Genomic DNA, 26626 nt, shown 5'->3' with positions numbered 1-26626 from the left:
TAATTCATTTGGAATTTAGTAATTAAATTCCTGGCAACCATACTCTTAAATATTCAGTCTAACCATAATTTTTACCCCTTATAGTCAGGGTTAAATTTTAATGGTTTGACTAAAATATATGCTCGAAGTAAAAAATGATTTTAATAGCTTTTATTTACAAAAGCAGTGAAAAGAGTGAAAGTAAAGAAATACAAAAGGGTAGAGAAGACATTAACCTATCTAACTAAATATTGTTCCAGTGCTTGGCTCAGCCAGGACTTATTAACCTTCAACCAGAATTAAACTATCTCCAGAAGACAGGAAGGGAAAACCAGTTATCCACTCGCCCAAGTTCCCTCCAAGAGGCAGATCAAGACAATAACTGGAGCTGAAGCTGACTCCCAAGGCTGACTTTCTTCTTTGAGACCTTCTTCTTGAAGTCAACTTCCTTCTTGGAGTCCACTCTCTCTAGCTTCAGAAATTCAGTGCCTTTTATAGTGGCTTCTTGTCTCCTCCCCTCTTCACAGGGGCCAATCACAGCTTCCAAATTGTCTAGCACTGCCCAGTGTTTGTGGGAACTCGTTTGCACCTTCTGAGGGGTGGATACTCATCAAAAGGGTTCACAGTTTCTGAGGGCGTGAACTCTTAAAAGAATTCACAAGTTTCTGACTATTTGAGTTAAAAAAAAAGGGTGGAGCTCTCCAAGTATCTTGCTAGCTTCTCACCTAGCACTAAGTAGGATGTGAATTCACTAAGTGGTTTGAGAGCTCTTCCACCTAGTTCAAACTTGTGTTGATTCAAAGTTATTGTTAACCAAAGCGTTAACACCAACTAGGCAAAGGGAATAAAGGGATCCTTTTCACAAGTGTAAACTCAAAGAGAACAAAGAATTCCCTTTTACAATCCCTCTGTGATTCTTTGGGATACTCTTCTCCCCAATGAATCATTTTACATAATCAGAAACTACAATAGAGAAAAGAGGGGAATGAAAGAGATGGAGAGTGAGAGAGAGCAAACCAATGTTTGCTAGGTGCATTGACAATAAACCAATTACAGGGCAATCCCTTGTGGCATACAAGTTTACATTTAAAATTCTTGTGTTCAACTCCCCAAAGGTCAATCAGTATCCTCCAAAGTTTATGCTGGATCATTCTGATGCTGTGGAGGTTTCTTCAGGCATTTTCATGGCGCCTTCTTCAAACAATTCATCTTCTAGATTTAAAGTTATCAAGCTCTCTTTCCTGAAATGTTTCTTTCTCAAAAGACTTTATTTTTTTTTAGTTTTTTTTTAGTTTTTTGGCAATTCTACAATCCCCTTTGAGGAGGGTGTTCACCAACATTCAGATCCACTTGGGATACATTAATTTTCATTTAGAAAACAGCTTTATATAAAACTTTTGTAGCAGGAATTTCTGTTTTGTTCTCTACTTTTAAGTTGACATTCCATATATATATATAAATCATTCAGAAGTTACTAGGCTTCATGAGAAAGGCTCCCTCTTATTGGCCATTTAGGGTTACCATGCCCCTTAAGAAAACTTTCCCACCTCCTGTGTAAGACTATAACCCATCACAGGGTAACCAAACCCCTTGAGTTTGCTCCCTCCTTTGGCATGAGACTGTAACAGCTCTAAAAGGCATGTCTTTTATATGTCCCGTCCATTTTAATGTGGAGGCGAGGACTACAATAGCAAAAAGCACTTCAGATTTTTCATTCATTATATTTTATAAATGCAGGGGTGGGCAATATTATAGGCACTTCGCTTCAGAAGGTCCTTTAAAATCAATTAAATTTTTCTGGACTTTTACAATGGTATTTTCTCCAATTCAGTTATATGCAGCAGAACACACAACCAATAGTCAAAACACAGTAACTTAACAAACAGAATTAGATCTGAAAACAATCAGCAAACACAATGTGTGTGACAGGATACAGGGACTGAATTTAAGTCCCCGGCCCTCCTCCCCCCCTCCCCCAATTCCAATGCTCCTTTACAGAGACTTCTTTACTATTTGGAGGGGAACAAACTGACACAGTTGATTCCTCAGGTAATTTTAGTGTCATAGCACCGATTGATTGGATGGGAAATGCATTGTACAGGCTGAGGCCAAGATGCATTTTCTATTTGAATCTCTAGGTTACTCAGGCTATTAGTCAATTTTCTCTTAAAGAGAGATATATGAACTGCAACATATCCTGTTATTATAGGTATCCCCAGGAACAGTACTAGATATCTACACTGTGATATATTTTCTGGGATCACAACCCATTTTTATTATTTTTTAATTTTTATTTGGTCATTTCCAAACACTATTCATTGGAAACAAAGATCATTTTCTTTTCCTCTGCCCCCCCACCTCTCCCATAGCCCACACGCGATTCCACTGGGTATCACATGTGTTCTTGATTCCAACCCATTTCCATGTTGTTGGTATTTGCATTAGAGTGTTCGTTTAGAGTCTCTCCTCAGACATGTCCCCTCCACCCCTGTAGTCAGGCAGTTGCTTTTCCACAACCCATTTTTAGATAAACAAGAAATAGCATTTTCCCCATTTGGGTTATGCTGCTCAGTAGCATGATTGGTTGCCTATTTAATTTTAAAGTTTAGGACTTGGCTTTCTTCAGCTGAGGAATTTGTTACTAATAGATGGCTGAGGGATAGCAGAAAGGAGAATATCAGAAGATTATGGGTACTCATCAAATCTTCTTGGTCACCAGAAATGTAAACACCTTGCAAAAATTTTAGGGGTCCCCCTTTCCAGACTTAAAATGTCAGCCAAGATGTTGAGATATATCAATTCTATGTTCAATTTTCCTCAAGGAGAAAACACGGTCACACAGACCATATGTTCTAGCATTACAACTGGACAGAAGGGAGCAGCTGGATAGTACAGTGGATATTGTTTGGACCTGGATTCAAATCTAACCTCAGATACTTCCTAGTTATGTGACCCTGGGCAAGTCTGTTTGCCTACCCCTTACTGTTCTTCTTAGATTTCACACTAAAATAGAAGGTAAGGATTAAAAACAAACAAAAATGCCCCAGAAACAATAAAAATCTGAGCAGCATAAGTTCTATATTTCTCTAGAGCATAGGGCACATAGTGGAAAATCAGTCTGTTTTGATGGAGAGTCTTCAAATCCAACTGGAACCTCTAAAAATCTAACAGGTTGAATGATTGTTTCTGGGATCTTGTCTTAACTAGAGCCAAACAATTCCATTCCAGCTAGGGCTCTCCACTGGCTCTGTATTGCACAGCCATTGGTCTGAGGGAAGGCACTTCTGACCACCTTCAAGAACTCAAAGTATACATTAAGGTTAGACACTAACACTGGAAACGGCTATTTCTAAGTGTTTTCATGTCCCTGATCTCATTTGATTTTCAAAACACCTATGTTTGGCAGTTAGCAACAGGGTTAATTTCCCGTTTCCACCAATGAAGAAACTGAGGCCCTGTGAGGTTAAATGACAAAGATAGCTGGAATCAGGAGCAGGATTACATCTCTGCTCTCAATCTGGGGCTCTAGTAAATAGATCCGGCTCTCCCTAGTGTGAAGATGGAATTCTCTCTCCCCTGCCCATTTTTAGATTTAATCACCAGAAGTGTATACACACCACTTATCCTTAAGTGGGGGAGGTCTGTGACCCACGTGTGGGATAGTGGGTGATGAATCAGAACTGACTGTCCCCTGGGAAATTCTAAACAAAGCTTTAGCTGTAATTGGTCTATGTGAAATGGAAGGAAGTCACAGGAAGTGACGAAAAGGAATGGTCTTTAAAATTGCCAAGAACTTCCTGTGACGCAATCTTTCGCCTTGAACTTGACCCTGGAGGAGCTCTGGCTGAAGACTGCTTCTATTAGGACTACCATATGGGTGAGTGAGAAAAACTGACTCCTTTCCCTGGTTTGTTCTGAGAGGTACTAGCCTCCACTAAAACCGCTCCTGCTGAGGATCTTGGCCTGCTTCTATTTTTTCTTAGAACTACCACATGGGTGAGTGAAAAAGGCTGACTCCCTTCCCTGGCTTTCCTGGAGAAACTAGCTTCTGGAGGGGCCCCTTGTCTAGGAGGAGGCCTCCTGTCTAAAACCTTTGTTAAATGACCCTTAGGCACTCCCATGGGGGCTTCTGGAGCCCTACCAGAATAAAGCTAGGGCTTGAGCAATAGTCTAGCTCCTTAAGCTAAATTTCTTACTCTGCCCTTTTTCTCATTTCTCTACTTTCACTTTCCCTCTATTTTACAAATAAATTGCTAAAAATAATTTAGAATTGGTTAATTCCTGGTGACCATACTCTTAAATAAGCTAATCCAACCCCTTACAATTCCACACACACACACACACACACACACACACACACACACACACACACACACACACACACACTAGACTGCCGCAAATGGCCCCGGTTCATTTTTTTAAAGGCAGTTTGGGGTTGCTTTTCTAGGCATTCTTGCAGAAGGTAAGATAACGGCCCCATCTCTTCCCTCTCCACTTAGAATGTGCTGGGGGTGGTCTTTAAACTCCTTCATAGGAAGGCCCTTCAGGAAGGGCTCATCTTGTTCCCAGGAACAAGAAGCACGGAAGAGAGTTTGCTACAGGTTCTTAAGGTCAAGCACTTGCCACATTCTACCATCCGTGGTATGAATTCACTTCCTCTGCACACCCAGACCCAGAGCACAGACCTTATAACCCCAGAGCTGTTGAACCCTGTCCTTCCTTCCTCTCCTTCTCTAGATTAAACTCTGCCTCTTTTAGGTCAAGGTTGAAAAGACCCCTAGCAGAAACCAGAGCAGAAAGGGCATTTTCTCTAACAATGTACGTACAGAAGAGGTTTAGGTATCTGGCCCAGAGTCACAAAGCTAGCTAGTATGGCAGCAGAATGTGAACCCAGGCCTTGGGCCTTCTAATTTCAGGAGGAAGGGTTCTCTTTCTCTTTGGTATGGACAAAGAAAAGAATGTTGTCTGTCTTACATAATGAATGGTATACAAGCTACTTCATCTTTCTAGGTCTTTCTCGGTTTAAAAAAATCTGTTAAGTGAGGATGGAATAGATCAGAGATTTGTAGCAACTTGTGGACGAGATTTCAGGGATGACCATAGCTCCACTCCAAGAGGGGCCAATTCTAAGACTCCAAGGCTATGGGGACAGTGACAGGCTAAAGTCAGGGCTGGGAGGAGCACGGGAAGGGAGTTTCAGAATCCCCCGGTCCTTCTAGGCCCAGCTATGCCACTAATTAGGTACACACTGCTATACAAGTTAAGCTGTACTCGTTTTCTCTGGTCTCAAATGGGGACAAGCATCTTAGCTTTCTCATAGCGCTATCATGACACGCAAATAACATGTGAAAGCTCTCTGAAAAGTTAAGCAAATGCTTGGAGGTCTTTCTATTCAACATCAAAGTCTTCCTTTCTAGGGAGCAAGTGAAAGGCCACTCAGCCTTATCTCCAGCCTGGTCTGCTGCCTAGAGGGAAAGGGAGTAACACCATTCCTTTAGCTTTAAGTACTAGTTTCCTACCCTGAACTGCCTGCTGTGCAGAGGGAATTCCACAGGTCAGACAGACCCCAGAGGAAAATGAAAATCTCTTTAAATTCATTACACTTCAATTAACAAACTCTGCCTAACCCAGGGGTTCTGAAAGCCCTGAGGTCATCACTTAAATCCTATTCCCAAGGAAGTGGTATTCTTCCCTGCAAATCTCATTCTGAAGACCAGCCCTTCTCCTGCCTCTCCAGAATCTGTTACCCAGGAAACAAACTCCACCTGCTTTCTTTTCCCTTCCCATTCATTTGGCTCCCTCCTGATGACAGTCTCTCCCTTTCTAGGACTGGCTATACTTTCACCCCCACCTTACTAGCTGAGGTTGGGGAGTCAGAACATTCCTGGCCTCCTTATTGCCATTTCCAGATTCTCTCAACCATAATGGATGCTAACTGGATCCATATTTACTATCCACTTAAACATCTGGTATCTGTTATCTCCCAAACTTTGGGACATTCCCCTTTTTTCCCTTCAATGTACTCAGTGCCTGGTTTATAATTTTTCTTTCCCAACTCCTACTTCTTAGAGTAGTGGACCAATGGAACCAATACTCTCAAATGTCTTTATCTCACATATCGTTCCTTACCCAAAGCAGCCATAGTAAGTTAAACGGTTATAACTTTCGCCTCGCCATCATCCAAAGGTACCCCTTCTATGTACATAAACTGAACTTCCCTCATCCTATAGCAGATCATCATCCCACCATTCCTTCTGTCTTGCAACCCCCAAACCCTAGTCTGTTCTTCACAAAATAACCTCCAATCCTTCATTTGTTTCTCAGGACATCACCCGTCCTAGTTCTGCTCTTTTGCCATCTTGACCTCTTGATGAATCAGTTCAATTTAGCACTGTCCTCTGGGTCCCTTGTCGCCTTATTGTACTGCTGGTCTGGCCCTGCCAAGCCTCAGCAATGGGTCATGAGTCACTTACACCATTGGTGGCTTTGCTTTAGAGCATGGGCTGTTGAAAGAAGCTGGAGAATATCATGAAACTTCTGCCTGGGCACTCACTGCTGCTGCATAATCCTTTTATACCTTCCTTATCAACTCAACACCCCATTCACTACAATCCCTTTATAAACCTCACATGCCTCTCCTTCCTACCCTCTTGGCTAAGGCCATGTGCCAAGAGTTTTTTCTTCTCCTCATCCCATATACCACCATCTGCCACTATTTCTTCCTTAGCCATCGCCCATAAAGGAGACCCTTTACTGAAGAGAAAACCCTCTCAATGCACAATCCTATGCCAGGCCATCTATAGTAAGTGTTTACTTTCTCTCCTTTTACTTTCTTAACACTCTACAATCTGACTTCTGACTTTACCATTCCACTAGAATTTTCTCAAAAATTACTGATCTCTTAGTTGCTAAGCCCAGGGGCATTTTCTCAGTCTTAATCCTTCTTGATGTCTCTGAAGCCTTTCACACTGTTGGTCACTCTCTTCTCCTTAATAATCTTTTCTGAGTTTTCAAGACACCTGGTTCCCCTCCTCCTACATGGCAGCTTCTTGAAAGTCTCCTTTACTGGAGATAAACTTCTGCCCAATTACTGTGGTTAAACTGGAGGGCTCTATCCTAAGGCCTATTCTTCATTTTATTAGCTCCCATGGGTTAAATTTTCCAATTCTCTCCCTTCTTCCCACCATTGAGAAGGCAAGAAATCAAATACCCATTATATAAATGAAGCCATGCAAAAGGTTTCCACATGAGCCATTTTATGGGAGAAAAAAAAAGCAAGAAAAATGAAGGAAGTGAAGGAGATCACGGAGATTTTAATTAATATAGAGAGAAGGAATTAAGGAAAGGAGAGAGAGAATTAATTTAAACTGCTCTGACTCAGGCTGAGCCAGGCAGGAGCCAGGCAGGAGCCAGGCAGGGAGGCCAAAGTGGCCTTGCCTCCCTGAGCCTAAAGGTAAGGGAGTCAGTTTTATCTCTCACCATGAGACCGTCTCCAAGTTGGGTTCCAGTCGTCCACTGAACTCAATTTCCTGAACTAAGTTCAGAATATCCACTCCGAACTGAATTTTCTCAACTGACTTTTTACCCCTTCCTTTTAAAGAAATTTTCTCTTATGTCACCTCCCCTAAATTTTTACATCTACCAATCACAGTAGACGCTTTTTTTCCAGGACTGCCCATTCTTAGTTTTCACCTTCTCTGGTTAGATTATATATATCTTCTGAGGTACTTCACACTTCTTTGTTAAGCTTACCTTTTGTGAGTTACTTGACTTTTTGGTGATTAATTTAACCTTTACAGGTAACAACACCTTTTTGTAGTAGTTCTGAAAATAGACTTAGCTTATAGTTCTAGCTTCACTATAAGGTATGAGTTAAGTACCTTCATTGTTCAATCAGGAGTTTACAACTTTTATCTTCCCCTAAAGTATGTCTAAGTATGGGTGGAGTAAAGTTCCCAAGACATTCCTGATTTTTGTTAGACCAAGTATCTCCACTGTTACAATAAGGAAATAGGTTAAAATCAAATCTTCTAAAGTACAGTCAGAGTAGTTTTTAAGATTCACAATAGAACAATGGATTTTTGAGTCAGAAGGTTTGAGTTCAAGTCCACCTCTGCCACTGTATAAGGTTAGGCACAAGACCTGGATAATAGGAGGTATGTAAACACATACTAAACTAAATGACTGATCTCTCCAGAGTGGTTTGGCTTCCCGGTATGTAAAATGAGGGGATGAACTCAATGGCTAAATAGATGATCTATTTTTGTGAACTTTATCATGGCCCCCAGATCCTCAGGGCCTTTCCCTGCCTCCTTTTGAATGGAGAGGGTGGAGAGCTGATTCGATGAACTCAAAAAGCAGAAAATAAATGAGAAAGAAGGGAGAGAACTTGATACCTACAGTATGGGCAGGGTTCTTCCCCTGTCTGAGTGACCTGAATGAGTCACTTACCCTCTCTCTGGGTCTATTTTCTTTTTTTTAAATAATATTTTATTTGATCATTTCCAAGCATTATTCATTAAAGACAAAGATCATTTTCTTTTCCTCCCTCCCACCCCCCATAGCCGACGTGTGATTTCTGGGTCTATTTTCTAAAGATGTTCTCTAATGAATGTTCCTTCTGGCTCTGATGTGCTATGTTTCTCTATGTGTTGTTTCAACTCCAGCCATTTCAGAAACCTCTATTATCTAATCTATAAGGGAGCAGATGGAGGAGACATAGCATTAATAAGCCTTGCAGGTTAGATGGGAATTTTGTTTCTGCAGCTTATTTTCTCCCTTCAGTGGATAAAAACTATGTGTTTTAGTTTTGTTTCATCAACTTACAGTAGCATATGGAATGACTGGTAACTTCCCATTCATCACAGACAGAAGAATTTAACAAGTAAAAACCTGCAGACTCTTTTTTTTTTATTAAATTCTCCCATTTCATCTGTACAGAAAAAAATGCACATTATGTTCAGAATCTCAGTAACATCTCAAAATTACACATCATGAACATGTAAAAACAAGGAACGGCCAGAATTTTATACACAGAAAACAATTTACAAAAGAGTCTTATTTTTATTTCTTTTTTCCCTCTTTTTTCTTCGTTCCTTTTCTTTTCTTTTTTAAAAAAAGGTCTAAGATAACCCACAGCACTTGCTGTCTTATTTCAATGCTTTGATTGACTTGAGACATTGCCCTTGGAGAGGCTGACAACATGGTAATGGTGCTAACCACCTTCCAGTCTGGACTTTCTGCTTGATCCTCCCTGGTCATCCACTATTCTACTCAATGCCCACCTCCACCCCCCAGCTCCTGTCTGAACATGGGGAGCAATTCCCAGATCCTGGTACCTCTGAGCTCAGGTTTATTAGGTGCTAAATAACAGATGCTTGGGCCAAGGAGTGAAGTGGAGGGAGTAAGTACCACCCTAACTCCACTCCAGATCCCAAATTTCTCTACTACCAAGATCCCTATAAACCCCAACATATGGTGGGAGTGGGGGAGGGGAGGAAGGGTTCTCTTTCTCTCTCTTTGGTAGTCTGCTCATGGGATGAAGAAGAGAATGGGGTAGTAGATCACTACAGGATTCATTAACTTCCAGCTCTGGGCTGTCACATTCTTCTACAGCCTTGTGCTCTAGCTGAGAGGCTTCCCCTAGAGCCTGAACGACATGAGGACAAGACCCCAGGAACCTAGATATACCAGTCTAGGTTGATGGCTACCCAAACCATGAAAAAGCAGTAGTGGTAGTAAGAGGTGGGTGAGGAGGGCCAAAGAGGAATCTCATTAGAAAGTTAGCCACCTCTAGAGATATATCAAAAAAAGGCAAAGAGGAGCCAGAGTCAAATACAGTAAATGTCACGTGTAAAATGGGAAGAGAAGGGGTTCAGAGAAGGGTACAGTACTAAAATTTTAATGCAACAGAATACCACATTTTACAAAACTAGATGATTCAAATAGGGATATACAACTCTAGCATTCTGACTTCTGTGCTCTTATACACCCAGAATTTGAAAAAATAAAGAACAGGTAAAAGTATTCACAGTTTGAAAAGACACATTCTTCTTTCTCTTCTAGGAGTCGACTGTGGGAATTACAGACCCTCTCACTGGCTGGATGAGGGGCTGGTGGAATACTTGTAATATTAAGGCTGGAGACAGCTGACAGGCTAATCTCTTATGTTCCCAAACCCAGAGTTCAACAACAATGGTCTGCCTTGTGGAGAAGATGGCAGCAGGCTTCATTTATGAGTCAAAACAAAGGAGGGATGGATGGGTTGATTTTGGTTTATTCGAAAGGTAGTCCTCATTCTCTGAAACAACACTCATTCTACCTCCCCCTCACTCCTATCTTGTCTGCCTCTCAGATTTTGGATTTAAAGGAACCTAGATCTCTGTAGAACTCCAGTGGAGACTTTGTGAAGGATGGGTGGTAGCCAGAGAAATCCAGGGTGTAAAGTATTTTGAAGGCCATACTGATGCAGAAAAAAGACTTAGTTCTGATCCAACTGAGAATAAATACAGTATAGAATGAAGAAACTGGATGGGCAACTGTCAGACTAAGGGATTAATACTCACTTTCTAACTTTAATGGAAAGTTGTAAACTCCTGTCAATACTTCTGTAAGGTGATGTCAGGCTGATGACATATCCTAGGTGTGTTCTCCTAGGAGAAAATGAAATCTGACATTTGCTTTCCTAGCAGATGAAAGGAAAACTTAAATTTTTATCAACCTTTAATAGTATTGCTTTCCCAACTCTCTCTGGGAGGATTAAATGATATATTAAAGATTCTAGAAGTAAACTCAATACAAAAATATTTATTAACAAATAACTTGAAGTAAATGCTGCCTTGTAGCAAGGCCCTGAAGTAGCTCTGGTTTCCCAAGAATGTTCTAACTTAGCTTTGGGGGTCCCTAGATCAGGTAACCCTGGAAGTAGAAGTGACAGCTAGAAGACATCTTTAGGGTACAAAAAATGAAAGTTCCTTCTTTACAGTGGGGTTATCTCCTTGAAAAATTCTCAGATCTTTTGAAAAAAAAAAATATATATTTGTGTATATATATATTTCTCAAGGTCAGATTCTTTCCCCCACTAGAGGCTTTTCTCCTGAAAATATCTGACTATCTTGTTCATACAGGCACTGGTTCTACCAAGAATCATAACATACTACTTTTCTTCCCCAAAGACTCTTCTTTGGGTAATAGCAATTTCAGAGAATAGAGTGCTCTAGAATCTGCTTTCCCTTAGAATCCTTATTAAAGATCTCCACATATGTAATTGGCTTCTTACTAGTGGCCCAGTATAGATCCAAATTGATTCTACTCCAGCCAGTTTACCTAAGTTTCTGGTTTTTTGAATAATGAATGGCATGCCCAAAATGTGAGCTGGATATCCAAGTTCCTTTTGGAGAACGGTAGCAAGGATCCTTGGTGGGTGTTGGAATGAGATGCCAACCAAAATCCAATGGATACCGGCTATTTTGTTAACTAGCTGTTGTATTATTTCTTGGTAAGGGCCTGCACCACTTTCTTTTGTATGTCTGGATGGGGTCATTTAATAAACCTTAGAGCCCTTGTTAGTCACTTAGTTTGAGGCTTAATGCTATCACTTGATGGCAAGAAACTTTTCCCTCTAATCTGATTGGTGCTGGACATCAGGTAAGTAAACCTGACAAACAGGAAGTAAAAGTATTATTTATCTCTTTAGTGGTGACCATATTCAATAGGGTCAGTTGCAAAGGTGCTCACAGATCTTATCTCTGGGTATTGTAATCATGGCATCTTGAACCCTCAACTGTCAAGTGGCTGAGTTGATGTAGGACACCTAGACTTGGAAAATAGAATGGCATTTGCTTAGGACATTATGACCAGAACCTACTACTCAGGCCTTAGACTGTGACCAATACTGCCCCCCTAAAGATAAAAGACAGTGGTCATTAAAACTTACCCATAAGCAATTAGAGGAAGTGGGGTTTTGGTTCCTAGTTTGATCATTTCAAAAGGTTCAAGAGCCAAACTTCCTTTTGAATTTCTAACTCAGCTAATGGGTAGAGAACTAGCACAGTTCACTACTTTTAAGGGTAAAAAAAAGGTATGCAGTCTTAAGCTGATAAATTTTAAAGGGCATTAAGACTTTGAAACCTGTGTAGTAGGGCTATCAGAATCCTTTCTTTACTAAACACAAGCAGTTAACATTCTTATATAAGGGAAAACCTTAAGAAATTGAGAAATCATTCTCTAGATGGGAGAAACTGATTTGATCCATCAAGACCTATGTTAGATATCATTGGGAATGGTGTGCCCCAGGGATTTATTCAGATGATTTTTTGGCACAGGTTTTTACTCTCCCACCTCCTTACTTTGTTATACTTAAATAGCAATCCTAAGGGTCTTTCCTTATAGCAGTGGAGAAAAGATGAATGTGTTTACTCTACTCTTAAAAAAAAAAGTTTAATTGATATTTTTTTCTTTAAAGCAATCTCTCTCTCTCTCTCTCTCTCTCTCTCTCTCTCTCTCTCTCTCTCTCTCTCTCTCTCTCTCTCTCTCTCTCTCTCTCTCTCTCTCATAATTTTCAATGAACTACTCTCTCCCTCTACCACTGGAACCCCTTCTTACAGCAAAAAATTCAATTCCCTTATGGCTTGGAGTTGGGTAGTGACGGGAAAAAGAGAATTTATGTACCCTTGAGCTTCAAGTTTCATTAATTTGGAGGTATTCTCTCTGGAGGAAAAAACCCTCAAGTCATCTATGTAAGTAAAATTAAGCAAACAGTATGAACAAGACTGAAGGGAATGGGCAGTCTTCAGCTTCCTTGTATATGTGAATAACAACTGTTTAAGGAGAGTAAAGCAGACTGTTTGACTTCTAGGAGTTCGATTATGCCTTTCGAAATTCACAGTAGTTTTTGCTCTGACTGGATCCAAGATGAGAGGCAATCCTACTCCACTAACATTCAGGAGAGAAGATCACAACAGAGACCATTTCCTCTCCAATCTGTGGTTTATGAGAGGTGGAAACAAATAAAGGCATCTTTACCTAATATCTATCTTTGAATCCTCTTTAGCACTCAAGAAGGGTAGCAAAAGAAATCACAGTATTCATATACATGTCAATTTATACACAGAAAGTAACCTAGATCAGCTGGTCCACAATCAGATACACTCTCTATCTTGCGATCATGTGATGGAAATACCAGGTCATTCTTAGTAAGGCAGGGGGAAAAGAACTGGAAATGGTGAAGGAATGGAAATTAATTATGAAATCAGCCTCAGCCTACATGGACAGTTTTAGGCACATCATTTAGAATACTCCAGCACATAATATGTGGACACATCTAACAGGTTAATAAAATATATATTATATCTATCTATCTCGTACTGTACATGCTGCCCTCTTGTGCAGCCACTGTGACTTGAAGCCCAACACTCAACCTAAGGTACTCAAGGAATGGACCAAAATTCATTCCCCAATCCTCTTTACAAGGGGGGAGAAGGGAGACAGGCCCTGGATTAGGGTACTATGTGAGCAAAGATTCCTTTCTCAGCTCAGAAGCAGGAAGGGATAATGAGTCTTGGAAACATCATATTCATCCAGGGCTTCCAGGGCTGGTGTGCATGGCAAACAGGAGAAGACGGTGTCATTTCTGGATGTGTATTCTTCACCCAGCCCAGCTGTGGATCACTTTTTCTTAGGCATGCTTAGTCCCTCCTCTGGCATCAGAGCTCTGCCCAGGAGGGTCTATTCCTAGAGAGTTTAGAATGTTTGGATAGTCAGCTGTTATTCTAGTTGCTCAATTACAAGAGACACACTGAGACTTCCTTTCCTTTGCAAACTGAGTTTTGATAGCCTATAATTAAATATTAAAAAACACCAAATGAACCAAACTCTCTTTGATAACCTTCCTCCTTCCCCCAACTACATCCACATCCCAGGGGGCACTTCTAATTCCAGTCAGTGTCTTGAGGTGAAGCAGAGGGCTTCTGGAGTCACACAAGGGTCAACTCAAAAGCGGCTCAAATCAGCAAGCTGGCTTGCTGGAAGGTGGTGGCTGGGCTCTAACTATCAAGGGGCGTGGGACGCAGCCTTTCAGTGCAGTTCCATGGAGTGACTGGCTTCACAAAAGCTTAGTCTCCCCAATTCAGTTTCTATCGGCCCATGTTTCGCTTAATGTGCGGAGATCTTAAGAAATCCTTCAGGCCCTGGAACCTTGGCCAGTAGTGGCTCTATGAGGACGGAAGTTGGAAGGCATTGATGTTTCAGCAGAAATGAATGGGACCCAAATCAGGATGGCTAGTGGGGAATTCCATCACTGGCATCCACTATCCTGATTAAATGCTGAAGACACTCATGAGAAGACAAGTAAGACATCCAAAAAACCAAGTTATGTTAGATGACAAGATTCCTCTCTAAAGTCCTATCTTGATTTTTACCCAGTCACAGAGTATAAATGTATCCAGGAATGAACCCCACTACCCAAATCAAGCTTGGAGGTTTTATATATATATATACATATATATATATACACACACACACATATATATATATATATGTATTTTTCTCTCTTAAAAATTTTTTACTTAAAAATGGTTTGAGCTGCAGGTCAGGTCAGTCTGATTCTGGGAGTGTTGGTAGTTCCATTGGCGTGAGACTTATCTACAGGCAGGTAAACAAAAGTCTAATAAAGGGGATAACAATCATGGGCCAGCTGTTGAGGTTGTACACAGACTCTTTCATAGAGTGATGAGGATGCCGTGGGCGAAATCCAAGATGGGGCAATGGAGTGGACAACTGCTGCTGTTCTAATTTGGGTGCTTGTTTCTCCGCTCAGAAGAGTGAGGTGGATGGGGAGACTATACAAGAGGGCTGTACAAACTGGGCACTGGGCAGGTGATTGCTTTGGTGGCCAATCTGGGCTCTACCTGTCCTTGAGCTCTCGTGTCACCCGCTTGGTGATTCGTCCACACATCAGGCCAATCAGGAACAGTATACAGATGCCCACTGTGATCACTGACAAAATGTAGTTTTTAGATGGGGATGTCATCACTTGCATGGCAAGATCAGAGAAGCCTTCTGCTGGGGCAACCTGGAAGGGAGGAGGAAGCAAAGTGACATGTGGTCAAGAGCTGCTAGAAGCTCGATCACCTGCATAATCTGTTTGTGTTAGCCCCTCCTTAGCTTCCACAGTCCTAATTTCTCTTGAGGGGAACCACATGGGCAGAGGTGAAGTGACTTGTCCAGGGTCACACAGCAAGTGTCTGAGGCTGGATATAAACTCAGGTCTTCCTGATTGCCAGCCCAATGCTACTGGTTGCCTCAAATTAGCCTTTTAGGTTGCCTTGAACTATATGACCTCTGAGATCCTGCCTAAATCAATGATTCCTTCCACCTTCATCTTGCTATTTGTTGTCCATAGTACAGACTAAGGGGCTATGATACTGCTTTCCCATAAACTTTGATGAAAACCTAACAAAAAGCTACTCTAGTAGGAAACAAGGCTTATTATACTTCTCACGGGCCTATTGCATGGTTTCCCTTTGGATCCAGCAATATAATAATAAACTGCAGGGGTGACAAGCCACTTCTTTCATCTTCTTGACTAATTCTAAGTTGCTCAGGTTGAAAGCAGGAAAAAACTAGTCTGAGTCTGGACAAAGGTTTGCAAGCATGGCTTTGGTAGCTGCAGCCCTTACTGCATTCAGTGTCCTAACAGAAAGGGGGAAGATGCTTTTAGGCTGCTCAAGGGTTGGGAAAAGGTTTTTGGAAAGATTCTAAGACTTGATTGGCTTTGAAAGATAAACTTACTATAGGAACTCATAAAACCAGCCCTGCCTGTTCCCCCTCAATTTAAACACTTGGCAGCCAGAGGTACCCCTTGTAATAAGACAAGGGAGCAGGGATGCAGGCTGTGGATTTCAAGAAAAAGCCAAACTTCCAAAAGAGGGAGGAACCTCTGGAGATGCTGCTACCCCCCCCCCCCCCCGACCTTCACCTTGGCTGCATAACTCCACATCTCGATCCGATCATTGAGGCGTTTCTTGCATTCAGGCTGCAGTCTGACCCGCTTATCTTCTAGGGCCTCCATTAAGCAGGACATTTCTGCAGAAAGAGAAAAGGTATTCACAAAAGGCCTAAATAGCTGAGGGAAGTACTCCCAGATAGCCAGGGATAAGGGCATTCATCAGGCTACATGTCACTATAAAATTCAAAACCACCAAGAACAACACAAGTTTTTTCTAATTTACCATCTGAGGAAAACTAGACCAAAATACAACATTGAAAGGAATGTCCTCTATTCTTTTCAAAACTTGCTCATTTTTGCAAGACTTGGATGGTTCCAGACTCCATACCTCTCCCACATTCAGAGATGGCCTTGTTTCCCTATGTTTTCCCACTATAAACATAACTCTCAATGCTAGGCACAAACCACCCTGACCTAAGTGAGAGGCTGCTGAAATCTGGCAAAGGAAGTAGACAACATGTTTCTTTTATGATTCTTTTTTATTTTTAGTTTATAACATCTACAGCTACTTCTAGGCCTAGGTAATCCTGAGCAAGATCAAAACATTTCTTGGAGGCCTTGTTCTAGCAGCCACTTAATCCAGTAATAGCCCTGGGTAATACCCAGAACACCTAACCTCTGGGAAAGTTTGTTTGGGCCATGTTCTCTGAATACCCTCAGCTGCAAAAGGGAGAGTGACAATGACTGACATCCATGAATCCCTGTTTCTCCTCTAGCATAATCACAGCATGTATGTAAGAGTGAGTAGATGAGGAACTGAAAAGATGGTGACTTACGCCGCCCTCGACCAGGGGGGATGGCTGCACAATGATGTTTGATGTCCAAGGCACAGGCTGTATGAAGAACGGGGTCCACAAATATGTCTGCTTTGCTTTCTTTTAGCATGTTTAATACTTCCTGGAGAGGAAAGATGATTGCAGAGACATAAAAGACCAAGCAGATTAAACCTATTATTTGCCAATATTTAAACTGAAACAAGGCATCAATTAGTAAGGACCATGGACCAGTTGAATACAAATTGCTTCAGGCTTGATGAAATCATAGGAATTACTGAGAGTCAATAGACATTCACCTTAATATTGGGGGGGGGGGGAGAAAATGGGGGACGGCATACTGCTAATAATAGACTTGGAACACATGAACTAACTCATGTAGGAAAATGGTGGGGGACCCTTGAACCTAGTTCTAAGGCTTGAAGGAGTGTGGGAAGGGGAGGGGGGTAGCTAGGAAGATGACATTGTTCTTAGCCTTCTCATTAAAATGAAGCACTCTCTTTTCAACAGAGTCTAGCTGGGGAATGTTCAAGAGCTCTGGAGGCCCAAGGCCTGGATGTAGGACAAAGAGGTAGGAGTGAGTGCCCGAGGCTGGTGGAGTCCTCTTACCTTTTTACACATTTCAGTTTTGATCTTGAGCAGGTTCACTTTTAGACACTCTTCTACCTGACCTGTCTGTTCCTGGGCTGCTGCTTCTTCTGCACACAAGCTGGAGATCTATTTAAGGGACACATATACAAGCAGCACATTCACGAAAAGGGCAAAAGGAAGGACATACAACACCAGCAAGCAAACAGTGGCTCAGGAGGTTTGAAACATTGTAGTACTGGTGCTATACCACTCTTGTTGTCGGGGAGAACTTTGCTCACATCTCCAAATTAGCAGGCCTCAGCCTGTGAATCATGATAATATGCAGCATCTCCAATTCCATTTGCCAATAGTTCTCTCCATAGAGCATCCTGGCAAGCAAGGGGCCCAGAACACCTCTTCTTCTCCTGCCTCACTTACCATGGCTGGCACTCAAGAGCATAAAAAAACTGAGATGACCATCCCCAGATGTGAGCCAGACTCACGCAGAAAACATTTACTTGATTCCTACTGAAAATTCTCTTAGGAGAAAATATGCTACAGGTGGATTAAGGACCATCCATGATGGTGTACTGCTAGAGCTGAGGACAACAATCAGCACATGCTTGTCAGGCAGAGGATTCCCAGTGTGGTTCACAATGAAGAAAATGGACAATTTCCTTGGTTAATTTAATCTAATCAAGACCTGTCTGAAAAGGATCACTTTAACCATGATCCTGTTGAAACAAGATGGCTGTATGGTATAAAGAAACAAATACTAACTAAATTTCTTATTGTATTCTCTTTAGAGAAAGTATGTACTAAGAGGCCAAACAGCTCTTAAAATGGGTATTATCATAAGATATCAAAGGAGAAATATCCTATTTTTGGTCATTCTGGATTGTAATGAACTAACCAACAGAATGGGATAAGAAAGGGAAGGAACAAAAATCGTACTTGTACATTTTGCCTATAGGCTGTTTTCTAAAGAGTTACAAGAAGATCATTTCTGGTTTCTCAGTAATCTGATATACTTCAAACAAGGAATTCAATGAAGATGCAGTCTAGTAAGGCATGCTGTCACATTCATTTATAGAACACTTATGGAGTTACAAAGTGCTTGACATGCATTAAACTCATCTGATCCTCCTAACCCAGGGAGTGGGGAGGCAAATGCAGGGACAAACAACTGGTAAGAAGAAGAGATGGGATTTTTCTGCCACCAAATCCACCACTCCCTTTTAAACTAGACAACAGCTAAAGGGGGGGGTGGGGGGTGGGGGGTGGGGGAGAATCTAGCAGAATGACTATGAAGACTTGAGGTAAACTAGGGGAAAGGGGGACAGAAGAAAGGGTGAATTTGATTACAAGTCTGCTTCTTGCCCATTAAAAGTGGTCAAGGTTGTTCTGGTCACAATGAGCTTCATGATGAGCTTCTCCTACCTCATCTGAGCAATGCATCTGCAATTGAGGGTCTAGTCTGTAATCCAAAGCAGATTCCTGGATGATTACTCGGATCTGGTCCTCACAGTCTGGAGAAAGGCGCTGTAGGTAGGAGGGAAAGGAGAATAATTAGCTTGCTAACTTTGGCCTATTTGTTCAGCTACAGGCAGGCAAGAATACAAGGAATAATAAATAGATTAAAAAACAAATCTGTTTCAAGTATATCATCTCAGAATAGGGACTACTCTCCTAATTCAGGCTTACCTGATCAGCGTATTTCAGCTTCAGACAAGAGATGACTTGGCCTTCTAGCTCAGAATCATCCTTGGCCTTATTTATGATATTCTGGCAGAATTTAGGAATATCAGCTTTACAGGCTTTCCGTAGCACAGGGTTTAGGCGGTAATCTGGGAGAAAGGAAACCAAAAAACTTAATATGGGTTCACACACCTTGATATTTTATTCTGTTTTTATATGTACCCAAAATAAAATTATTTTAAAAAATTTCCACATCCAAATTTGCTGCTTCCCTCTGGCTCCCACTCAACTGGGGGGAGGGGGAGGGAGGGAGGGAGGGAGGGTGGGAAGGAGGGAGGGAGGGAGGGAGGGAGAGAGAGAGAAATAGAGAGAGAGAGAGAGAGAGAGAGAGAGAGAGAGAGAGAGAGAGAGAGAGAGAGAGAGAGAGAGAGAGAGAGAGAGAGAGAGAGAGAGAAGAGAGAGAGAGAGAGAGAGAGAGAGAGAGAGAGAGAGAGAGAGACACATACACACAAATGCTTCAATTTGTACTCTGAGCATGATTTCTCTATCTGGAGGTGGATGGCATTTTACATGAAGAGTTCTTTGGACCTATGGTAAATCTACTGACACTTTCTTAAAAAACACCTGTCATTTATTCATATGCCTCTTGCCCCCCAACACTGAATCCAGGAAAAAGGAATTAAACTGAGTGACCTCATCTGATGAACATACAACTTTCTGCATCATCAAATATGTTCCACTACACTTCAAGAATGAAAGTGTGGTTTATCAGTTCTCCAGGATCAAGATGCACTCTTAGATTTGAGAGACCAAAGGAAGTCTAGGTCCAAAAGGTCTGTTCACAACCATGAGTTGTTATCACTTCTCAAGGCTATATGACTGTAAGAGGTAAGGATCAAGAGACTCATACCACTTCTTTATACTGAAGCTGTTTTACAATCACAAGTCAAAACTAATCTTGTGGTAACTTGTTAGTAAAATCATTTAAAACTGAGGGGAGAGAGAAGGCAGGGAAGCAGGGGCAGAGAGTAAGTTTAGCCTGTCTATCCTCTTGTATCCAGGGTACAAATTCTTCAGTTACTGCTGGTCATGCTATCAAAGATCTAGTAATTATTACCATCACTTCCGAGGCCTTGTGTCTAACTGAAATCACCATTTTGAGACTCATGCCTTCTTCCTTGGCATGCCAGATACTCATGCCAGGATTGGTTTCTCCAGGCCACCAAATTGATTCCTTTTCTATCTCCTGATGACTGGGATCTATCCTACCTCTTTTAGCTTTTAGCTATTCACCTGCATCACATCAAAATGACCTCAATGGAGAGAAGGCATTACAAGGCTGGTTCATTATTCCCTTTGTCAAATTCAAAAGAACCCAGAGGAGTTGAATGAGGAGGGATTAATTACCTGTGTTCTGTGTAATCTGGCGCTTGGTAATCATCTGTTTACATTTGGGGTCCATCAGTTCACTGTTTTTATTTTGTTTCAAACACTGGAGCATGTTCTTTGAATCTGCTTCTGGACAGAATCTCTGCAAAGGAAGGAAGTCCAGTCAGTAGCTCCATGTATGGCTCAGACTCAGGACTGAGCATGGGACATAAAGCCAGGACACTGAGGTCAGCCCTGAACTGTGAGCCATGTGGCCAACTAAAGGCAACTCACTAAGGCCTCTAAGTCTCGGTTTCTTGACCAGGAAAACAGTTAATACAGTTGCACTAGCTACAACACTGGGATGCTAGGAGAAAAGCACTTTTTAATAAACCTTAAAATGTTGGAGAAATAAGAGCAATTACTATTTCCTACTTACCTCAGAGATCTACAATTTGTTTCATTTTTTATTACTTTATTGAAGGGCTAAAGAAAGAATTAAACTGTAGCCATCACCTCATGCAATCTTACCCACTGAAGAGGAATTCAAACTTATCCTTTGTGTTTTGAGCATAAAGATGCACTTTGCCTTATTCTCTCTACTATAATTATTACCTAGATACCTATTACTCTATTATTTCAAGCCTTGCTAGTGTAAGTTTCAAATTTCTGATCCCAAAGACCTTCTAATAAAAGAAAGTTTGCATTTTGTTTTTTTTCCTCTTAATACATATTTAACTTCAAAAATGTTTGCCAATTACATATAAAAAAATTTACTTTCATTTTTTAAAATTTGAGTTTCAAATTCTCTATTCCCTTTCCTCCTTGCCCCTCTCCTTGAAAAGGCAAGCAATTTGATATAGTGTATACATGTGAAATCAAGCAATATATATTTCATTTTAGCACTATTGTGAAAGAAAACACAGACCAAAAAAATAACACAATGTAACAACTCACAAAGAAAATAAAATAAAAATAAGTATGCTTCAATCTGCAATCAGAATACATCAATTTTTTTTTCTGGAGGGGGAGGGCTTTGGAATTGTGAAGAGTGAATCAAACTCTATCAATCAGCAACTTTTAAGTTAATCAATCAAAAACTTAAGTACCCCTACTTAGTACCTTACCAGTCACTAAGTATTAGAGTTCCTAAGTCACTTGCTTGAGTGGGTGACAATTCCAGGGGCCACTGTTCACCCACGGGGCGGTGCTAGGCAAAATGAAAGACTGCGATTGGTTCCTGTAAAGTGAGGGAGTGACAGGTAGTGACATCGAGAAAACTGCTTTAAAAGGCCAGTTCAAGGATTCAGTCATTCACTCTCTAAGTTGGGGAGATGGACTGGAGGAGACTCTTTCCCTGGATCCTACGTCGGCTTGAGGTGGTAAGTGGAGTGCTTCCTTCCTTGGTTCTTTGGTGAGGAGACCCTCTCTGCTCCTTGGTGCTTTGGTGGGACACTCCCTTCAGCATGAGTTCTGGTAAGATTCTTGGCAGTCTTAGCCCCACATGCACTGAAGGTTCTCCATGGAGTCTTCAGCAACTCCTGATTCTTTTAAATTTCAGTTTCCTAATTAGGACTTTGGATTCTGATGAGATTCCATTTAGGATTTGCATTTTTGGTCTGGAGACATTAGGATTAAACTTAGGGTATTGGTAGTTAGGCAGTACGTTTTGTCCCTTTATCTACATTTTTCTACTTTCACTCTTTCCACCTCTTAGTAAATAAAGCTGCTAAAAGTCATTTTGACTTAAGCTGTAATTGTTTTAAATCTGCAACCACAATATTACTTTAGAATTCTCATATTTAGCATAAAATCTAAATTTAAATTCTTACAGAATTGTCTTGGATCCATAGTACTGAGAATTGCTAAGTTGCTCAGTTTATCTTCATATAATATTGCTGTTACACTTCTTCATCTTGTGCATTCCTCTGTGTATTCTTCTTCTATTCTGACCTAATAATAACAGTCTTAGGATCATCTTCCAATGGAAGAATGTAAACAGTTTATTGAATCTCTTATGATTTTTAATTTTACGCTTCTTTGGAGTCTTGTATTTAAAACCAAATTATCTATTCAGCCCAGTCTTTTCATCAGGAATGCCTGCATCCATCCTCCCCTTCACCCAAGGATTATATATTCAGGTGATTCTTGGTTGTATTCTTAGCTACTTTGCCTTCTGGAACATCAAATTCCAAAGACTCTGATCCTTTAATTTAGAACTTGCTAAATCTTGTGTTATCCTAACTGGTGTATGGATAGAATTTGCTCCCCAGGATTCTCTTACCCAGCATCCCATTTGTGTGCTTATGTAAATAGGATGCTGGGTAAGAGAACTGGGGAGCAAATTCTATCCACACAGGAGTGCCACAATATTGTAATATTTTTGGCTGCTTTCTAGTATTTTTTCCTTGACAGAAAGGCTCTGAAACATCGCAATAGTATTCCTGGGAGCTTTCATTTTGAGTTTTTTTTTTTTTAGGAGATGATCAGTGGATTCTTCAATTTTCATTTTACATAATGTTCTAGGATATCAGGGAAGTATTTCCTTGATAATTTCTTGAAATATAATGTCTAGGCTCTTTTTAGATCATGGCTTTTCAATAATTCTTAAATTACTCTCCTTGATATATTTTCCAGGTTAGTTGTTTTCCCAATGAGATATTTTAAATTTTCTTATTTTTTAAAAATCATTTTGTTTTGTTTCTTGATGTCTAGTCATTATCTTCCACTTGCTCAATTCTCATTTTTTGACTTTTTTTCTCATGATTTCCTTAAATCATTCTTCATTCTTTTCAGGAGCACTTACAGGAATTCTTTTTGGGCTTGAGGCCAATTTGCATTTTTCTCTGAGACTTTGGATATAGCCATTTTGATTTTGTCATCTTCTGAATTTGTGTTTTGATCTTTCCTGACCTCATTATATTTTTCATATTCACGTATTCATCTTGATTGTCAGGTTCTCTTTTTTTTTTTGGTTCATTTTCCTATTCTAATTCTTAACTTTTAACTTTATGTTAAAGTTAGGCTCTGCTCCTGGATTGGAGGGTGCCCTGTCCAAAGCCTCAGGTTTTTTGAATTGCTATTTTTCAGAGTTAATTCAGGGGAGGGGGATGTCTATAAGTTTTCAGTTCTACTAAAGTGGTATCATCTAAGGAGAGGTGTAGTCATTGCTCTCCTGGCCTGTGCTTGAGTCTATGAGTTTCGCAATCACTTTTTTTTGCCATGCTCCTCCTTGTCCTGAAACTATGACTTAGAAGTGTATATAGGCAACGTAACAGTCTTGTACTGTGGAAGAGGCATGAAGAGAGAAAGGTTTTGAAGGACAAGACAAAATGCAAGAGACTAAGCTGGGGACATGTTTTGTCAGACAGGACAAAGATTCTAAAACGGAATGTTCCCAGGAGGAGTGACACTTGAGCTGACGTGGGGCAGGGGACTGGGAGTGTCACTCTCTCTCTGGCAGTTGAGGCTGGCTGAAGACCCTGATTGTGCTGGCTTGTTTTGGGGGGCTTTCTGATCAAGAGGAGACCCCTGTGCTCTCTCAGATTTTGACTGACCAAGAGTTGGGGTTTTTCTGGCCAAAGAGAGGAGAAAGAGAAACTTGGCTTTTGAGTTGGTTGTCTCTCTCTGAGAGTTTAAGCTGGCCAGGAGAAACTGAGAGACCTTGATGGTGTTGTAAAAGGAGAAAGAATATCTTAGCTGTTGTCTTCCATTTATCAAACTGTTCCTTTTCTCATTTTTGTTACTGAACTATTTCCATAACCCTCTCAAATTTCCCTTATAGATTAGGGAAACCCTCATTCCACTTTCCTCAGCTTCTCATCCTGTTATCTCAATAAACCCCTACTTGAAAAAGGAAAAGAAAAGAAGATCTTTATAGTTCACTTAGGGGGGGAGGGAAGAAGCCAAAGGCTTCAAGAAGTATTGGGAGGTGGGGGAGGCAAGGGAGGGAGGAGAGAGTTGGAAAAAGGAGGGAGTGAGGGAAGAAGGAGGTTAGGAAGTAGATTGATCCATCAGCCATCAATAGGGATCAGCAGGCAAAACCCAGAATAAACCCCAGAGCAGTCCTCTGTGTACCAGCATCCCTGTGTGGCAACATTCCCCTGTACTAGCAGTGTCTCTCATCTATCCCCATTGTAACTAGGAGATCCTCAGGGTGGCTCCCCTCTAGCAGCTCTCTCTAGTCATACAGAGGACAGCAATCAGTTCAAGAAGAAACAGTTTCTCTCAGTTTATATATATATATATGTATATATATATTTATGTTTATTAATAAAAACTATATTAAAATATATTATATATAGTTTTTTTTTATATTTCAACTAGTAATAGTTTCCCCTCAGGTTACATATTCTATTTCAAGTGGCATCCTTGGTCTGACTGTACCCAACAATCCCACAGGCAAGAAAGAAAGAAAGCAAAGATGTTCAAACAAGTAGTGTGGTGATCATCACAATCATTGCCTGCTATTGGGTATACCATATACTATACAGCAAGATAACCCAAATGGTGGTGGAAACTGTGGATTATGTTAGTAATATTACAATGAATGTTTTAACAATTACCACTTCAACATGAATTGTTTCTCTGGCAACTCCAGGCACAAGTATATGTAATCTTTATGGCCGAGTGTCCCATGGGGACCGAAGCATTTACTTTGAAAAAATTAGTGTTCAAAGCAGGCCTGAGTCGCCTGGATACCCCAGCTAGGAATAATGGAATAGGACCCCGGTTCTATTTTGTTGGTTTTCGGAAATGGGGTCATGATTAAGAGAGATGGCCGGGGGCATTCGTATTGTGCCGCTAGAGGTGAAATTCTTGGACTGGTGCAAGATGGACCAGAGCAAAAGCATTTGCCAAGAATGTTTTCATTAATCAAGACCTAAAGTCGGAGGTTCGAAGACGATCAGATACCATCGTAGTTCTGACCATAAACGATGCTGACTAGCGATTTGGCGGTGTTATTCCCATGACCTGAGGGGCAGCTTTCGGGAAACCAAAGTCTTTGGGTTCTGGGGGGGGAGTATGGTTGCAAAGCTGAAACTTAAAGGTATTTGAGAGGGTTATGGAAATAGTCCAGTAACAAAAGTGAGAAAAGGAACAATAGCTAAGTTCTTCTTTCTTCTTTTATAACACCATCAAGGTCTCTCAGTTTCTCTTGGCCAGCTTAAACTCTCAGAGAGAGACAACCAACTCAAAAGCCAAGTTTCTCCTTCTTCTCCTCTCTGTGGCCAGAAAAACCCCAACTCTTGGTCAAAATCTCAGAAAGCACAGGGGTCTCCTCTTGATCAGAAAGCCCCCCAAAACAAGCCAGCACAATCAGGGTCTTCAGCCAGCCTCAACTGCCAGAGAGAGAGTGACACTCCCAGTTCCCTGCCCCACGTCAGCTCAAGTGCCACTCCTCCTGGGAACATTCCGTTTTAGAATCTTTGTCCTGACTGACAAAATATGTCCCCAGCTTAGTCTCTTGCATCTTGTCTTGTCCTTCAAAACCTTTCTCTCTTCATGCTTCTTCCACAGTACCCAGTGCCAGTGAAGAGTTTCCTATAATCTTCTGACCAGTTGTCAACTCCCCTTATGATCTGTAGGCTGAGAGCTTCAGAAACTACTGATGACAGTTCAGACACCCCCACCCTCTGGTGTTGGTTTGCCAGAGGAAGTTGAGTTGGACTGTGCTCTGTTCTCACCCCAGTGAGACAGACTTTTTGTGCTGACCTTCTAAGTTATCTAGGGCTGGAAAATTGTTTTGCCCTGACCCTCTGTTGGTTCTATTGCTCTACAACTAATTTAGAAATATTATATATTTAAGAGGAATCTAATTAATTAATAACATTTTCCCATTGTTACATGATTCATGTTCTTTCCCTCTCCTCCTCACTCCCCCTCCCAGAGCTAACAACTCTGGATTTTACATATATCACTGTTTGAAACCTATTTCCATATTATTACATATTATTACATATTCCATATTATTATATTATTTGCAATAGAGTGAGCATTTAAACTCAACAATAGAGATATTACTTTAAAGACATTATTTGTTTGGAGAAGCATTTGGGAGAACTCAAGACAAATCCCTTTACTTTGCCATCTGGGTCCTCCTGCCCCCTACATTATATTTTGCAGAATGGTTCACTTACAAACTCACAAGCATACTGCGTATGGGGAAAAAAAAAACCACATTAAAAAAATCTATTTTATTATATCTTCAGGTTCAAATTCTCTTTCCCTC

The 26626-nt window shown here is 40.9% G+C and overlaps 1 protein-coding gene across 2 annotated transcripts in view; it reads right to left on the bottom strand.

The window, feature by feature from the left end:
• Nucleotides 1-8868: 8868 nt before the first annotated feature.
• GLG1 (golgi glycoprotein 1) overlaps nucleotides 8869-26626 on the bottom strand; it is a 174720-nt gene continuing 156962 nt past the window's right edge. The window contains exons 20-27 of one of the 2 annotated variants that reach the window (XM_007477507.3): nucleotides 20434-20557; nucleotides 19033-19175; nucleotides 18769-18870; nucleotides 17368-17475; nucleotides 16762-16882; nucleotides 15956-16062; nucleotides 14886-15049; nucleotides 8869-10631 (exon numbers count right to left, since the gene is read on the bottom strand). In XM_007477507.3, coding sequence (XP_007477569.1) covers nucleotides 10541-10631; nucleotides 14886-15049; nucleotides 15956-16062; nucleotides 16762-16882; nucleotides 17368-17475; nucleotides 18769-18870; nucleotides 19033-19175; nucleotides 20434-20557 — 960 coding nt within the window. In that variant the 3' untranslated portion in view covers nucleotides 8869-10540. Of the gene's footprint in view, nucleotides 13711-14885; nucleotides 15050-15955; nucleotides 16063-16761; nucleotides 16883-17367; nucleotides 17476-18768; nucleotides 18871-19032; nucleotides 19176-20433; nucleotides 20558-26626 lie in introns of both variants that reach the window. The other variant, XM_007477508.3, reaches the window with a different exon arrangement.

The sequence above is a fragment of the Monodelphis domestica genome, chromosome 1 (genome assembly GCF_027887165.1).
Source record: "Monodelphis domestica isolate mMonDom1 chromosome 1, mMonDom1.pri, whole genome shotgun sequence".
NCBI lineage: Eukaryota > Metazoa > Chordata > Mammalia > Didelphimorphia > Didelphidae > Monodelphis > Monodelphis domestica.
Note: the sequence above shows the minus strand (reverse complement) of the source record. Positions and strands in the feature narration are given on the sequence as shown.